The sequence below is a fragment of the Mastacembelus armatus genome, chromosome 12 (assembly GCF_900324485.2).
Source record: "Mastacembelus armatus chromosome 12, fMasArm1.2, whole genome shotgun sequence".
NCBI lineage: Eukaryota > Metazoa > Chordata > Actinopteri > Synbranchiformes > Mastacembelidae > Mastacembelus > Mastacembelus armatus.
The window spans coordinates 19,502,259-19,519,011 of record NC_046644.1 but is presented as its reverse complement, the minus strand read 5'-3'; the positions used below and the strand labels follow the sequence as shown (position 1 = coordinate 19,519,011).

The window sequence follows — 16,753 nt, the reverse complement described above, 5'->3', positions numbered from 1 at the left end:
TAAAATACACTGTGGGGTCAGTTAGCATTAGCTCTTTATCTAAGTAGGCCATCCTGTTTGCATGATGACAGTCTCAGTGAGGCTTTAACTCACAGCCTGGGTACCTTCATTTGTTTTTAAAAAATCCCCTCCAGACATTTTAGATCACGTAAACAATAATTTCTCTTTAATTTATCAGAGTTAATTCATCATTTGCCTCCTGCTCCAAACTGGCTGTGATACAAATCCCGTCCAGTGAGGTGGAGAATGAAGTACCTGCAGTAATATTTGTACCTCAGTACTTGTGTAAATGTACTAACATCAGATTTTAATATGTGAGAGTTTTCAGTGAAGTTAGAAGTTTTAATGAGTGAAAAGCTAAAATTATTGTCAAACTAGAAAGAAACGCTGCTGATTGTTTCTCGTCTCCATTGAAGCCAAATGAGCCGCGCCCGATTACTTGGGTGAGTTCGATTCTCTCACCTGCACACGCGGCCGCGTCCCGCTTGGCTCGTTCACACCATAGAAACCATTAGCTCCGCCCCGCCGGGTTGCCCCGGAGTTATCCAACCAACCTTCGGCTCCTCACGTTTAGCCCCGTTATTCTTTGCTCCTATTGGTCAATTCTTGAGCCGTGCGGAAGAGCGACGCTCTGATTGGCTGCCTGCGGGCTTTACGTCAGCGGAGCGCAGCGCCGTATAAATACAGACGTAAATAGCTCAGTGCGTCTGCCGCGTTGTCAGGGTTTAATTCAAGCGCATTTTTGTTTATTGGCGTCATATGAGCGCAGCTTTCTAAACATGGGCAACCCCAGGGTTTTCTTCGACATCTCCGTTGACGGCGCCACCATCGGCAGGATCATCATGGAGGTAGGAAAAGCTTCATTTATCCCATTTGTCGCTGCACCTTGTTGGAAATTCGCTTCATTTCAGCTTGAAAACACAATTAGATTCGTGTTTCTGCTGTTTCGGGCAGAGCTGCGGCTCTGACAGACGCTGCGGTGCGTCACATCTGTTTGGTTTCTATTTTCTGTTATTTGTCTCTTATTTGTCTGGATTTTCTCATATTTCTTTCATTTCAGCTTTGGATTTGTATCGATGTAGAAGGTAAATATGAATAAGAAAAAACAAATCCTGCAGAAATCCTCTAAAACGGTGTGATGGAAACGCCCAGCAGGAGCAGGAGCAGGAATAATGTGCAGCTCAGGCTGTAAATAACTGGAGATGCAGCTGATCTGACGTGTTTTCTCAGATGCTTCATTGATTAGTCCATCATCGATAGATTAGTGTGGACAGAAACTTAATCAGTAACTATTGTGATCACTCTAAGGTCACAGGCTCCGGTTCCAGCTCCTGGGATCGGAGGATTTCTTTGCTTTTCCTTGTTATATGTGATAATAAATGGAATCAATTTAGGGTTTGGACATTTTAACATTGGGGGAGTTGAAATGGACAATAAATTTCTTTAAGGGAAGAAGAGTTAAACCTTATTGAGAGATTCAGTAACTGCAGTATATTCAGCTGTACAAGCTAAAAACAAAGTAGTACTGCAGTACTGCAGTGTGTTTAGTAGCAGGAACGTCAGCAAAGGAGAACACAGAAATATCACAGTGAATATAAGAAACTCGTTTCTGGGCTCTAGACCCGGAGCCATGTTTGTTCAGCTCAGCTGAAATAAAACCCTTTGCTGTTTCTGCTGCAGACATTTTGGGTCTGTTTCCAAGGCTTCATGTTGCCGTTGCATTTTGACTGTTGGAAATCTCTGTGTTTTGCAGCTGCGGGCTGATGTGGTCCCAAAGACTGCAGGTAGGTCCCCTGGACGCGGGAGAGGAAGCCTTCGCTGCACGCCGCATTAACTCCGGAGCTGCTGCTCAGCCTTTTTCCACTCAGCCGACATGGTTTTAGCTTGGGTTGGGGAAACTATGCGTCCCCGTTAATCCTCAGCTGAGAATTTATTCTAAATATGGGTCGAGGCTGAGGGTGACGCGCTGATCGAACCAGCCTGAAGAGCCAGTCGCTGCTCTGCCTGACATCCCATCAAGTTAACCTGCATGATGCACGGCTGACTGTTATTCTGTCCTACATAGCTGCTGTTAGTCCTGTGACCTCATTTATACTCGGTGGGTGCAGAAGAAATGGCCCTAATGGCATCAAGGAAACATCTTTTCAGTCCCTTCCTCGGACTTATTTTTAGCTCAGAACACGGCCCGAGTTTTCTAACATTGTCTTTTAACTTGCAATCCTGGACTTAGTTGTCTGGGTTTTATAATGTGTGAAGCATCTGGTTTTATTATAATAATAATAATTATTATTATCATCGTGTGCAGAGTAGCTTCTGTTGTGAAAGCTGTGAAACCCTCTGAGAATAAAGAGGATTTGTGATCCAGATATAAAACACTTCTCCTCTAACTGGTCTGTCTCTGGGTAAAGTGAGGCACCAGCTTCAAGAAGCCTCATTTTCCCTTAATTATGAGAGATGATGAGATGAAATTAACCTTATTAAGTTTATCTCATCTTCTTCCTTATGTGTTTAATATAATGAAGCTGGTTTAGTTTACACTGATGCTCCTAAATCAGATTTTTCTTGTTTTACATGAAGCACAGGTTTTGTCCAACCTGCCCGTTAGGACTGATGCTGTTAGCAGGAAGGAGACGTTCAATGACCCGTACTAGAACCTGTGACACCTTCATTTTGATCAGGCCGAAGCCGGTCCCATATGTGTTGATCTGTCCGACTAAGAACAAGAGTCTTAGACGATAAATCAGATGTTAGAGGTGCAGACTTGACCTTTTCCCGGTGTTGTTTTGGCGTTCTCTGGTCATTAATAGTGTCCTTGTATCATCTGCAGTTTTGTTTGTGTAGTCTGTGTATAAATATGTGAGTATTTGTGAGACTGAAATTTCAGAGGCAGATTCCAGGTAGCAACACCTGGTGCACCTGTTGGGAACCTGCTGGTTAAACGGATGAAACGGAGGAAGGCGAAGCTGAAACGTCTCCTCCTGTGCTGATGTGACACAGTTTGAGCTGAAGGAAAAGGATCAGCTCGCTGATCAGGGCCTGGGGAGCCTTTTTTTTTTTTTTTTTTTACTGGGGTTTTTATGCTCAATCAGCTTCTCAGCATCAGCGACGTGGCCTTTACAAGAACACGACGTTTTCTGATCGATTTAGAACAGCTCTGGTTATGTGACGTTAGTTTGTGGTTTCGTCTGTGAGATCTGGATTCAGCTTTACCTGAATCAGGATCTGAGGACGGTCAGATCTAAGTTCACCCACACTGTCCTGATGAGGCACAGGCTGAATAAATAATGCTTGTTATTATTTGTTGGAGTGACTGTTTCCTTCTTTTGCAGAAAACTTCCGGGCTCTGTGCACCGGAGAGAAAGGTTTTGGGTACAAGGGCTCCACGTTTCATCGAGTCATCCCTAAATTCATGTGCCAGGTACAGTTAAGGCAAGGAATGAGTCCTGTTTGTTCTCATCACATTAAGAGGTTTGTACATGCTGAGGCCTCGTGCGCTGACTCAGCTGGACTCTTGTTTTCAGGGGGGGGATTTCACCAACCACAATGGAACTGGAGGCAAATCCATCTATGGAGAGAAGTTTCCTGACGAGAACTTCCAGCTGAAGCACACGGGTATGGGGACGCTGTCCATGGCCAACGCCGGGCCCAACACCAACGGGTCCCAGTTCTTCATCTGCACAGCTTCGACCGACTGGTGAGCTCCTCGCTGACCCGCGTCCCTCAGTTTGAACTTATCAGTCTGAGCTGGTCTCAGGTGCCGGTCTCACATACTAATGGGCTCCTCTGCTCTGCAGGCTCAACGGGAAGCATGTGGTGTTTGGCAACGTCGTGGAGGGCATTGATGTCGTCAAGGAGATAGAGCAGAAAGGCACAAAGAGCGGCACTCCCAAAGCCAAGGTCGTCATCGCCGACTGCGGTGAGCTGAAATAGTGCGACCCGGCTCCTTCGCTTCAGCCTGTTCAGATATTTCCATCCTGAGTAAAACGGTGCATATCCACAGTATCGCAAAAACACCCAATGGACCCACTTTCTCTTCCAAACATGTTTGTCTGCTGTGTTTATTCATGTGTAATATTTTGTACCTTCCAGCCTCTAAATAAATATCTGATTAAAGTGTAAATAAAGCAACTTCAAAGCCTGAATTTGTGTCTTTGCTCTCATTCATTAAGTAACATCAGCCATGTTTTTACTTAGGATATGGGTTTTCTCACATTACAGGCACATTTTTATTAACTCCAGTGATTACTGCATCTTTGTCATATGTCTGTGTTTCAAACTGCTCATGTTGTGACTCTGCTGCAAAAAGCAAATCCTCAGAACAATAATCATGAAATGAGAAATCGATTTAAGGTTAAATCAGGACAGATTTGAGCTTGAAACATCTTTTAGAGTTCGGACCTGGTTTTAGGGTTCAGGTTAGAGCCAGGTTGAGGTTGGGGTCAAGGGTCAGATACGTAGCTGTGATGGCTGAGGCCAGAGAATGAATATATGTCAGTGTGGTTACGAGTACAGGGTTAGATGTGCACGTCTTCAGGGATGATTGAAACTTGGATGCAAAAACCAAATTGCAGAAGTTGACATGAGTGTTTTCCTCTGGCTATTACAAAATAAAGAGCAACAGGTTGGACAGAAGTTAATTTATTTCCAGTTAAGTACAGAATTTATCAAAACAAAGTTTCGGTGCTCGGTGTTAATAAAAACATAGGAACAAAACCCTAAATCCAAAGTGAAATACACAGATTTAAGGCATCAACATCTCCTTTGCCAGTTTCTCCTTCACAGAGAGTGATACAAAAATAAATTCAAAAGAATTCATGTTTTTCTCTGTAAGAAAACAAAGATTTAGAAACAGGAAGTGAGAGCACTGTACGACCGATCACAGTAAAACCACAAATACAAAACATTCAGATCCAACACAGTAAAGGTAAACGTTGCTCTGGTTAGAGACCAGACCAGACGTTATCCAAGGACAGATCCTTGTTTTGTTACAGATGTTTGAACTGGGGAGAAGCTTAATAGAAAAGGCAGACACTGTGGTTCATTATGTCACAGTAAAGGAAGTCTGTTTTCCTGACACACACGTGTAACAAGGGTTTGGAGATGAACTACATGCTGCATTCACCGGTCAGGCTGAATATTCTGCAGCATCTGGCCATTTGAAATACGCAGGATTTCATGATTAAGTCTCTGTCTTGAAGCTGGAGCCAGAAGACAATGAGCTTATCTTAGCATGAAGACCGGAGCAGGTCTACCAGCATCCCTAAGGTGGTCTGCAAACCCCCACTTGTCCCATCACAGCTTAGAAACCACATGTAAACACAGCAGCTGTGTCACATTTTGGATTTCAATGACTCTTATTACTTGTAAATATTGTTCATTTCTACATTCAGAGACGTTAGAAGAAGTTATATATTTGGACAAAGCCATGCTAGCTGTTTCCCCCTGCTTCCAGTCTTTGTGCTAAGCTAAGCTAATCACTTCCTGGTTTCAGATCCAGACATGAGATTAATATCAGTCTTTTGATCTCACGTCTGGTCAGAGAGGAAGTCTGTCACGCTAAATCTCCACGAACTGTACAAGTCCACCTGCACTTTAACCACGATGCTGTTAAAACTGCACAAAGACCACGAGCCACGAAGATGACACCAGAGGTACGACCATTAATAACACACATAAAAGGGTATTTGGGAAGCTGGTTTAAGTTTCTGCTGTTTCTCATTAGCGTGAGAACACAAGCCCACGGCAAACGAGCAGTGGGCACCGTGCACACTCCTGTCGTCCAGGCAGCTGGCAGCTTTTTGCTGTGGCACGTTTGTGATATTGTTCCCCGCTGCACATCTACTCTAAACACTTGTTGAACTGGCCTCATGAGCTCTCACTCTGAGTACTACTCTGGTCCGCTAACAGTCACTGAATATTTGAAGTGAAACACCAGCCTGGAAGTTGTTTAATAGACTTGACAGAGTCCAAAGTCGACCCCCAAGCACCATTCGGACTGGACTTATCACCTTTCACTGGGGGAGGGAGGGGATTTTGACTTTACCTGCACTGGCCGGTGATTTAATCCCACCTGAAGTGTGTGTGTGTGTGTGTGTAAACAGACACTATACATGCAGAATCAGTACAGCAGTAAAAATCCCTGCTGTTTGTTTGAACTCACTGCTCCTCCTGTAATTTAACTCCAGTCCAGAGAGACATCTTTAAAAAAATATGGTGCTTCTCAGGTAGAAAAGTCTTTTCTAGGACTTCTCAGTGGATTCATGGACATTTGTTCTCCAAAGACACCAGAGCTATTGGCATCCTCAGGAGGTGTAAGTCTCACTGAGTCATAAATATGTGTTAGGACATGAATAAGCTTTGACTCTAATTTACCTCACACAGTGTCTATTACAGAAACTGTGCCCCGATGGGTTAAACTATAGGAGCTCAGTGAAGGTTTCGTTCCCCACCTCCCCCTCTGGTGGTCCGCCTGTCGGACTGGGCTGGAGTCTGAGTCGTAACGCACAAGATAAAAAAGTCAGGAAGGATGGCAGGTATTTCAAATACACTGGACTGAAACCACACAACACTGTTAATATTCACAAACCACAGACAGTAACTGGATTCACATGGGACATGACACGATAGTTACCAGGCTACATAACTGTGCTGGTTTAGTCCTGGGCTACACCTACACTGTGAGTTGTTCAGGGCACTTGATGACGTCAAAGGAAGACCTGCCAAGGCTGAAACTACAGGGGGGGGGGGTGGCAGGAATCTGCTTTCTGAGGGTTTAACCTCAGCACTGATTACAAAAGGCGTCCTCAGAAGTGTCTGGATCCCAAACCTGAACTATTTCATTCAAATGATCCAGGCCGGCTGAGAAGAACAGTGCTAGAACAGCACCTGGACTGAGAGAGTTAATCAATTAGGTGATTGACGGAAAAACATCAAGACCTTCGATTTTAGAAAAACTGGTTAAAAGTCATTTATCAGGAAAAATACCAAATTCAGCAGTTCTACCTTTACAAATGTGTTTCGTTTAAAGCTATCACATGAAATGTGACGAATAATCAATAATACCCAGGAATCCTGAACAGATCACATGATAATGTTTGCAGCCCTAAATAACACTGGCTGGATTTTACTGCTGGCACCAGGAGGCAGTGGTGGGAGCTGCAGCTTTAAGTCGTATCTCGTTAAAATAAATAAAATAATTTCACCTGTTTCGTCGTTTCAGGACTAAAAATGCATCAGACTATTTTTCACCATCGACGATGTTTAAATGCTTGTTACAGCAGCGACACAAGCTTAAAACGTTTCAGAGGAATGATCTGAAGTTTGATTGAAGATAAATGGTTTTTCATGTTTGACCTTTTATTGAAAGTGTATAAAAGCTGAGGGACACGAAGGAGGACCTGCTGGATCCAGACCGGGGACGCTACAGTCAGGAGGATCGTTATAGTTGTAGTTTTTAGAGAGACTCTTCAGTAGCTACACATATTAGCAAATATTTAAAAGTAATAATAATAGAAAATGTTTAATCTAGGTCACTTGATAAAAACCAAGTGAAATGTTTATATTCTTGTATTTCAGGTCACTTTGGTTTTTAAATGTTAAATTATATTTTATTTGTTCAATGTGATACTGAAAATCTGTCCTGGAGGGTTTTATTACGCTGTAAAATACTTTTTTCCTTCAGGGGAGGTTTTTCTTATCAAACAGAGGTCTAGGCCCGGTCACACCAGAAAACAGCACCGTTAAATGGATCCACCCAACATGTGGATGCAGGACTGGCTGGTTAACAGTGGGTTAGCTAACGTGCTAGCCTCCAGGGAACAGTCATTCACAATAGTTCCCTGAGCTTCTTCTTATTTTGTCTTTGTTTACTACGCCCCTGACGTTAAGTTCCTTCAGGCAGTGAACTCAGCTTATTAAAAAAGTTGTTGAAGAGCAAAGAAAAGCTCTCAGAACTAGCGGAGCTCAGTTTATTCAAGAAACGTATCGGCTCCGAAATACAAAAAATGTCAGTTTACACTGAGCCAATGACCCATGACGGCTTCGTCTTTGGGCCAAGGTGCAATTGTTTCATTAAACTGGATTCATGGTGCTGTTTTAACCCAATCCATTTAGTGCACAAGTTAAAAAGTAAAGTCCCCAAAATAAAAGCTGCTCCTGGTCCTCTGGTTCCTCGTAACCCCATATCTAGACTTCCCCATAACTCTACACTTTTCCAACCAGAAAGTCCAAATGAAACTGAACCAGGTTCACATGCAAGTTTAGTTTTGCCTCAGCTGATGTTTTTTATGGCAGAATAAAGAGCAAATAAGGCCTGTAGGGGACGTTTTACTTTGAAAAACATTTCACCAAAAAAGACTTTTCTCTTTTGTTTAAAGAAACAGAATCAACAGACCGACAGTCCAGGACAGACACCAAGGGCAGGGTGTCCTGTGGGTTAAATGCTGGTGTGACCGCACCTTAAGGGTAAAGCTGAGCTGTTATTATACAGGTAGTGGCCGTTATGGGGAATGTTTGGACCAGTAATACTGACTAGACTCGACTGAAGTGAGTTTTTCCCTGGGCGGAGTTGAGTTCTGGCATTGAACAGACTGTACGGACAGTTAAACCAGGCAGTGCTCATGTTGCTTCAGAGGCTTTGGGAGTAAACAGATAATAAAAATGGATGAACGGATTCTGAAAATACTGATATTAGTCCAACCCTCCTGTCACCTGCTGCCTCTCAGAGCCACAGTGTCAGAAACCCTCAGGTTGCACCTGAACCTGGTCCCAGGTTTCCCTCAGTGTTAGCTGCTACCTCTTGTGCTCTCAGGTCTGCGGCGACGTCTTGCGGCTCTCCCGCAGGATCCCGTCCAGGCCGTTGAGCTGGCGGAGGAAACCTCGGTTGGGGGTGACGCCTCGGTGGTCTTTCACGGTTTTGATGGCCTCCACCAGCGTCAGGTTTTGTCTGATCATCAGGTAGGCCAGCACCAGCGTGGCGGAGCGGCTCACTCCCACGGTGCAGTGGACCAGCACCTTACCTGCACACACACAGGAGACCTGGTCCAGATGTTCTACACATGTGCATCTCTACTTTAAGCCTGTTTCCATAAATGGGTCTGAAATAAAAACCAACTTTACACAGAACAGACAGTTTGTCTGCTATAGATTTATTGATTAGAAAGTCTAGACTTTATTATCAATATTCACGTTAAATGAATAGAAAAAGGTTTTTGTCGCCAATTTAAAAACTGATTTGTGCTTAAATCACATTTGATTGACATTTGGTGCAGATTGTGTCTCTTAATAACAAACTTTCTGTTTCGTAGCATTATTTTAAATGCAGCAATGATTCTAATCATTATTGTGCTCTGATCAATACATTTCATGACGTTTTATCCAGAGCAGTGATTGTTGGAAGCCTGTGAATGAGAGGCTGCGTGTGATCAGATGTACTGACCTCCGCTCGTCAGGGCTTTGTGGATGAACTCAGCAGCAGGGTAGAAGTTCACGCTCATGTCGAAGGTCGGGGAGTCGTGCGCCTCGATGCCATAATAGGTGACGTTCATCCCGGCGTAGTACTCGGCTCCACCGCGCCACTTACTCTGTGCGCAGTTGAGGATGTGCGTGATGCCCAGCCTGGCCAGCTCACGGCGATCTGAGGCGATGTCTCTGCAGACAGAGCAGGTTGTCACAGCTTATCATCTGATCTGCAAACGTCAGTGTCACGTTCTGTGCTGAGGTAAAACGTGTGACGAGAGAAAAGCAGGTCATGGAACAGCAGCTTGTCAAGGCTCCATGTTGTGAGTCCTGTGGACATCATGCTTGTCCCCCTCTGACCTGTTTGTTCCTGTACCTGTCACCTTCAAATCTGCATATTTAAACTCATCCATCCATCATCTGTACCCCCTCTGTCCTTAACCAGGGTCCCAGGGATCTGCTGGAGCCTGTCCCAGCTCTCTTTGGGTGAAAGGCAGGGGTCCACCCTGGACAGGTCCCCAGTCCATCACAGGGCCACATAGAGACAAACAACCTCACACACTCACACTCACTCCTATGGGCAATTTAGAGTCACCAATCAACCTGACATACATGTTTTTGGACTGTGGGAGGAAACCAGAGTACCTGGAGAAAACCCACACAAGCACAGGGAGAACATGCAGACTCCACACAGAAAGGCCCCTGATGGGTTTCAAACCAGGAACCTTCTTGCTGTGAGGCAACAGTGATAACCACTAAACCACTGTGCTGCTGTATTTAAATTCAAAAATTGAATATATTCATTTCCAAAAGTGCTCAGAGCCTTAAATCATCAGTTGTTTATGTTTGTGTATAAAATATATAGAGTCTAAAATGACGACATCCTTAATTAAAAAGCATGACATATATTTGTGAGTCCAAATGTTTGGGACTGTGGAAATGCTGCATTAAAACACGAAGATGATACTGAGACAACATGGGTTTTATAAAATACCAGACCAGTTGTGTTGACTCCAAACCTTTTCTGGGCCCAGTTCAATTGCTGCTTCACTTTGCTTGAGCAGGAGCCAAAAAGTCTCTGTCTGGCTTTCAACCAGCTCCCAGTGATGATGGTAAACAAACAAAGATGACAAGCCCCATTCATCAGGTAAGAAATGTTATTGGTTCCATTAAGGCGAGTGGAAAACACACATCAGCTCCCAGAGCTTCACAATAAGAGCACAGAGCCTTATTATAAAAGGAAACTCACTGATCTCCGATGTAGAGTCGGGGCCACACTTCGTCTGCGTGGTTACACGCTGTTTTTCCGGTGTACAAGAGTCTCTCCAGCTCGGAAACCGTCAGGTTCGGCGCGACGCGCTCGGAGTCTTTTCGGCTCGGAGACCTGGAGCTGCTCCGGGACCGGGAGAACCGGGACATGAACGCCATTTAATCTGGAGACAGGGGGGAGAACCACCGATTTGTCTTCTCTCATTAAAAGATAAAAACAATCACAACACACACACTAGAATAAAATAAATTAAATATAAACAAAATAATCACATTTGAATATTAGATCAAATATCAAATATTTACCTGTAGCTTTATTTTGGCAGGCTGGATGTTTCAGACATTTAAATTATGAAGCAAAACGTGTGTTTTCCCTCGGTGCGTGTTTTATTTACCTGTGTGTGGTTCGGTTCCGTGGAGCTACAGGACGAGCTGCTGCAGGGCCTCGACTCGTGTATCTGCGGTGGGAGGATGAGACAGAAGCAGCTCAGCATCCAGCAGCATCCTCAACAAGTCCGCACTGGGACCAGAGACCAGGACTCTGCAAACACGGACGCAGAACCTAAAGCCACATTAAAAACCCGGTCTCTGGTGCAGCATAAAGAGCTTCACCACCATCTCAGCTCAGCTAGAGCGATGGGGCCTTTTTTTAAATATTTAATAGTTAATGATTCCGATGTTTGTCGACATCTGCCGGTCAAACCCGAGAATATTTTATTTTAAATTTTCTACAGGGTCCATTGATTAACTGTTCCGGAGCCTTCGACCGTGTCACATGATCTTCATCCGCAGCTGGAGCTTGTCCAGATGTTGACATTTCCATTTTTATAATTAAATTCTGCTGTTTATAGTGCACGTGCAGATTGAAAACAGCAGATGCTGACCCAAGATCTGCTTTTCAAAAATGCAACAGACTAGATTGTTAAAATTTGATTATTCTCTTTTTGTTTTTGGAAATATGTGAAATATTTTCCAGTTAAACGGTGAAAGTTCAAATTAAAATCACAGTGAATCATGAATAAAACCAATATGTTGGTGTTTAACAATAATAATAAACATAATATAATATAATAATATAAATGAAATAAACGATGATGTATTCACAGCGTGTAAAGTGTTGGAAATAACAACTACGCTGTGACGATAGGGAGAAGACGGACTCTGAGAGGAGGGACGTGAACGCAGCATGACGCAAACACCTTGCGACACACACGTGAGCGAGGAGCGATGGCGACTGACCGGGTCCAGTTTCATGAAATGGGCTTAGACGACCGCGTTTTAAAGGTAAAAGCAGCTCGACACGATCAATAATCGTTAAATAAGCAGTTGGTTAAAGGCTGAGACGATAAAAACCGAAGAAAGACGAAGGAAAGTCGATATAAAAACACACGAGCGGCTGCGCTCTGTCGTCAAATATTAAAATATAGTCTCATCTGAAACTCTAATATTCACATCATGTGATTAAAGGGTCCCCTTGTTCAGACTGAGTAGGGACATGTTATGTGTGGTTGCCATGTTTGTTTGAATGAGGTAAAATAAGCACAACTAGGGGAAGAGGGTTCAAATGTTTCTGTGGGTCAAAGGTCAAAAACAGGAGCCAGTAACAGTTTGTGTGGACTTTCCTCAGGCGGTTGCAGATCTGGGTTGGTCCGAGCCGACCCTGATCCAGGAGAAAGCCATCCCTCTGGCTCTGGAAGGGAAAGACCTTCTGGCTCGAGCCCGGACTGGATCCGGAAAGACGGCTGCTTATGCCGTACCTGTGATCCAGCGCATCCTGGCCTCCAAACAGGTGAGGACGCAGCAGACGTTAAGGTGGATCCCAGTTCTGCCCAGGGATCTGTGACGGGTCGTGTCACCGAGCTGCTCTCTGACCAGGTTCTGTTTTTGTCTTCAGAGCGTCCGTGAGCAGGACGTCAGGGCTCTGGTCCTGGTTCCCACCAAAGAGCTGGGTCAGCAGGTTCAGGCCATGGTGAGGCAGCTGACGGCGTACTGCTCGAGGGACGTGCGGGTGGCCGACGTCTCCGGCAAAGCCGACCTGTCGGCACAGAGGTCAGTCGGCGTAGAAGTAAATAGAATAGAGTTTCAGGTTCCACGAAAATAAAAATTTAAACCATCATCGTTTTTGTTTTATTGGTTTAGATGAAAACTGTGCTCAGGTTTTATTAACTGGACGTGTTTGTGTCGTGTCTGAACAGGCCGATCTTGATGGAGAAGCCAGACGTGGTGGTGGGGACGCCATCACGCGTCCTGGCCCACCTCAATGCCCAGAACCTGGTCCTGCATTCGTCCCTGGAGATGCTGGTGGTGGACGAGGCCGACCTGATCTTCTCTTTCGGGTTTGAGGCAGACCTGAAGAAGTTGTTGTGGTGAGAACACAACCCCATAAGTTTGATACTTTCATTATTCAGCTTGTTGTTTATTCTGACAACTGTTTTTGTGTCTGTCTCAGTCATTTGCCAAAGATCTACCAGTCCTTCCTGATGTCTGCGACTCTGTCTGAGGACGTCCAGGCCCTAAAGGAGCTGCTGCTGCACAACCCTGTAGGTCCCTCACTGAAAACACTCGTCGTGTGACGATCTGGGTCTGATGTTCAGGAGAAGCAGGTTGTGTCGTTGGTTTTGACCCGATGTGCGTTTCCTCAGGTGATCCTGAAGCTTCAGGGCTCCCAGCTGCCGGACGGCAGCCAGCTGCAGCAGTACAGCATCAAGTGTGAGGAGGAGGACAAGTTCCTGCTCACCTACACGCTGCTGAAGCTGCGGCTGGTTCAGGGCAAGACGCTGGTGTTTGTGGGAACCGTGGACCGGTGCTACAGACTGAAACTGTTCCTGGAGCAGTTTGGGATTCCGGCCTGTGTGCTGAACTCTGAGCTGCCCGTCCAGTCCAGGTGTGTCTTTCTTTTCTGGGGAGTTGTGTTGTTGTTTTAGGAGGAGAAAGGGAGGAGGCAGTTTGAAGCTCATGTGCAAATATTGCTGAGACACCTGGAGGAAACTGTTTGCATCCATTTCCTTCTCCTGTCACATTCAGCTCAGTTTCATACACAAGCACCTTGTTGGTTCCCTTTTGTTCTCTTCACGCTTGTGTTTGGTGCTGCAGGTGTCACATCATCACCCAGTTCAACCAGGGATTTTACGACTACATCATCGCCACAGACGAAGAGAGTCTGGGTGACCCCAGTGCTGCTCCTCAGGCTGCTGCAGGCAAAGGCAAGAAGAAAACCACAGAGAAAGAAAAGTGAGTGAAGACGGGCTGACAGTCCTCGTCCTGCGGGCAGATGTTAAAGAGGTTCTGGCCTCTGTCTGTTGACATTTGGACCCTGACGTCTGGGTGATGTTTCCACAGGTCTAAGGACAAGGAGTACGGCGTCTCCAGGGGCGTGGACTTTCATAATGTCGCCAATGTCATCAACTTTGATTTCCCCACGACTGTGGACTCCTACATCCACCGAGTCGGACGGTAAAGAGTCTTTTAGTCCAGTCGCTCAGTTCTGCACTTTGTCACTTACCTGCTGATCTGATCGTGCTGTTTATTTTCTTTTGTATTTTGTAGAACGGCCCGAGCGGACAACCCCGGCACCGCTCTGTCCTTCATCTCTCACACGGAGCTGGGTTTGCTGTCGCAGGTGGAGGAGGCTCTTACAGGAGGTACCAGGCGCTTTTCTGAAACTGGTCATCTGGCAAAATCCTCCTGTGCTGCTTTAATAATGTTTTAGTCTTTTTAGAACATGTTCGTCTGATGTGAATCTTTTTCATCAAGCTGATGTTTTCATGTTGGTTTTAGAAAACTCGGGCTCTGCTCTGAAACCGTACGAGTTTAAGATGGAGGAGATCGAAGGCTTCAGGTACAGGTGCAGGGTAAGTTCTCCGACCGTGTGCTCAGTGCAGCGAAGAACATGTGATTAAACTGCGGCATGTGTGCGTCGCTTCACAGCGCCTTCAGTAAACTGTGTGTGTGTGTGTGTGTGTGTGTGTGTGTGTGTGTGTGTGTGTGTGTGTGCATGTGCGTGCAGGACGCCATGCGCTCGGTGACCAAGCAGGCGGTGAGGGAGGCCCGACTGAAGGAGCTCAAACAGGAGCTGCTCAATTCAGAGAAACTCAAGGTGAGTCGCCGTCGCTCCGGCACAGAAACAGGCAGCCGGAGGTGGAAGTGTTTTCTGATTGGCTGTTTCTGCTGTCACTCAGACGTATTTCGAAGACAACCCCAGAGATCTGCAGCTGCTCAGACACGACAAAGACCTGCACCCTGCCGTGGTCAAACCGCACCTGAAGAACGTCCCCGAGTACCTCAGTAAGACACGCACACACACACGGTTTACAAAGATGGCCGTCGCTGGTAATTCGTCATTTTCTCCAATTTCCTGCAGTTCCCGAGACACTGAGGGGGGCGGTGAATCCTCTGTCCAGCCGGAGGAAGAGGAGGAGGAAGGAAAAGCCCAAAGCAGAGGGAGTCATGAGGAGCAGCTTCAAGGTGAGAACTGAACTGACTGTGAGTATGAAAACAAACATCTGGTGCAGCTGTGGAGCAGAATAAGCAGTTACAGGTACATTTTAATGATAATATTTACCATTTACTGGTTCCACCGCTCAAATGTGAATGTTTCTGATTTTCTTCGCTCCGTCTGGTGCCTGAACTGGCTCTTCGGTTGGAAAATATTTCGTTTAGACAAAAGATGAATCAAATATTAGAGAAAATTATTGATAGAAAAGCCACAAAAGTCAAACTCATGAGAAACGATGTTTTTCCACCTGGTTTTTATTTGTACTCTCCCAGTGTCCATGTGTTTATGTGTTTTATCAGGGATAAAAAGCTAAAACACAGATTACAGCGAAAAAACAGAGACGCTGCTGCAGTAACAGATTTTATCACTTGTAGAAGAACGTCCAGGGGAAGAACCCGCTGAAGAGTTTCCGGTACAGCGGGGGGAGGAACAGAAAAGGCGGAGCGGCCCAGTCGTAGCCGCAGCAGGACGACAGTCTGGGCTCGGATTACAAACTGTACAGACTCTGAGTTGAAGAAGCTGCTGAAGGTTTGAGACAAAGTGGACGATGACTCTGACTCGTGTGGACGGAAAATACAAGAGAAATCAGTTTGAACTGTGTCGAATCCAAACCTGAGACCAGAGGAACACCGTGTCCCTATTATCTGTGTTCTGCAGACATGGAAAATATTCATTAGAAAATCACTTTAAAGGTTTGCATGATAGTTCTAGCGAGTCTTAAATACAAAAGGAGAAAATCACCAGAAATAATTCAGAATCCCTCCAGTATTAGAGGTAAACTCACGTCGGCCTCGCGGTTGTGTCAGACCAAAACAGACGGACAATGTTTGTACCAACTTTCATGTAAATCTTGAGATGCTGGTCTCAGTGCTCTGCAGTTTGGGTTTGAGATGTGTTTCTCTGCCAGAACACGACTGGATCTTTTACAGCTACGTCAGAATTTCACGTGAAGTTTTGCTTGTAAATCACAGTCCAGTTGTCGCTGGTTCCATCTTTTATATTTGCTCTGTTCAGCTTCACGCTGCCCAGGTGTGAGCTGAAACTGTGGCAGGTTGGAGGTTTCAGCAGCTGAGAGGCTGAGGAACAAATGTGTTATTGTAGCAGGAGAGAAAACACGTGTCTTATTTAAACTGCTCTTCCTGTTTCAGTCTGCCAGGCCTCTGATTGGTCGTTAGATGTCGACTTGTTTTCTTAAAACCTATTAAAATAAGAAGCAGTTTGGTGCAAAGTGCTTTTTCTAACCACATTTCTAAGGCTTTAATGGCTGTTTGCTGCAGGGGTGTATTTTCTTATTTCCCAATGTTATTGCACACAGCTGTACACATCTGGAGTGTGTCCCAGCTGCAGGGACACTCCTCAGACAAGATGCTGTTTGAAAAAATACTCCTGAGTTGGAATAAATGTGAAATTTATGTCAACAGACTGAACTTTGTCCTTCCTTCTCTACGTTTATGTCCAGTTCTGCTTGTTTTTTGTGCGTTTGTTGTCTTAAGTTGCAGTTAATTCGATTTGACCCGACTTGAGCCACAAAAT

At 45.1% G+C, this 16,753-nt stretch overlaps 3 protein-coding genes across 3 annotated transcripts; 2 read left to right on the top strand and 1 right to left on the bottom strand.

Annotated features, from left to right (window-relative positions):
* The first annotated feature begins 678 nt into the window (after positions 1-678).
* ppiab (peptidylprolyl isomerase Ab (cyclophilin A)) lies at positions 679-4,142 on the top strand. Its single transcript, XM_026298162.1, has 5 exons — positions 679-848; positions 1,754-1,784; positions 3,330-3,418; positions 3,522-3,694; positions 3,795-4,142. Exons 1-5 carry the CDS (start codon positions 780-782, stop codon positions 3,928-3,930), a joined length of 498 nt encoding a protein of 165 aa, XP_026153947.1. The 5' UTR covers positions 679-779; the 3' UTR covers positions 3,931-4,142.
* A 4,663-nt stretch (positions 4,143-8,805) lies between these two features.
* Positions 8,806-10,884, bottom strand: dusp26 (dual specificity phosphatase 26). The gene is made up of 3 exons (XM_026297809.1): positions 10,706-10,884; positions 9,437-9,648; positions 8,806-9,017 (listed from the first exon to the last, which is right to left on the bottom strand). The coding sequence occupies exons 1-3, from the start codon at positions 10,882-10,884 to the stop codon at positions 8,806-8,808; spliced, it is 603 nt and encodes a 200-aa protein (XP_026153594.1).
* Positions 10,885-11,921: 1,037 nt separating this feature from the next.
* On the top strand, positions 11,922-16,642 carry ddx56 (DEAD (Asp-Glu-Ala-Asp) box helicase 56). Its single transcript, XM_026297377.1, has 14 exons — positions 11,922-12,009; positions 12,353-12,514; positions 12,620-12,774; positions 12,921-13,091; positions 13,175-13,265; positions 13,368-13,609; positions 13,819-13,956; positions 14,065-14,178; positions 14,272-14,366; positions 14,503-14,576; positions 14,732-14,821; positions 14,904-15,009; positions 15,086-15,189; positions 15,595-16,642. Exons 1-14 carry the CDS (start codon positions 11,953-11,955, stop codon positions 15,676-15,678), a joined length of 1,683 nt encoding a protein of 560 aa, XP_026153162.1. The 5' UTR covers positions 11,922-11,952; the 3' UTR covers positions 15,679-16,642.
* Positions 16,643-16,753: the final 111 nt, after the last annotated feature.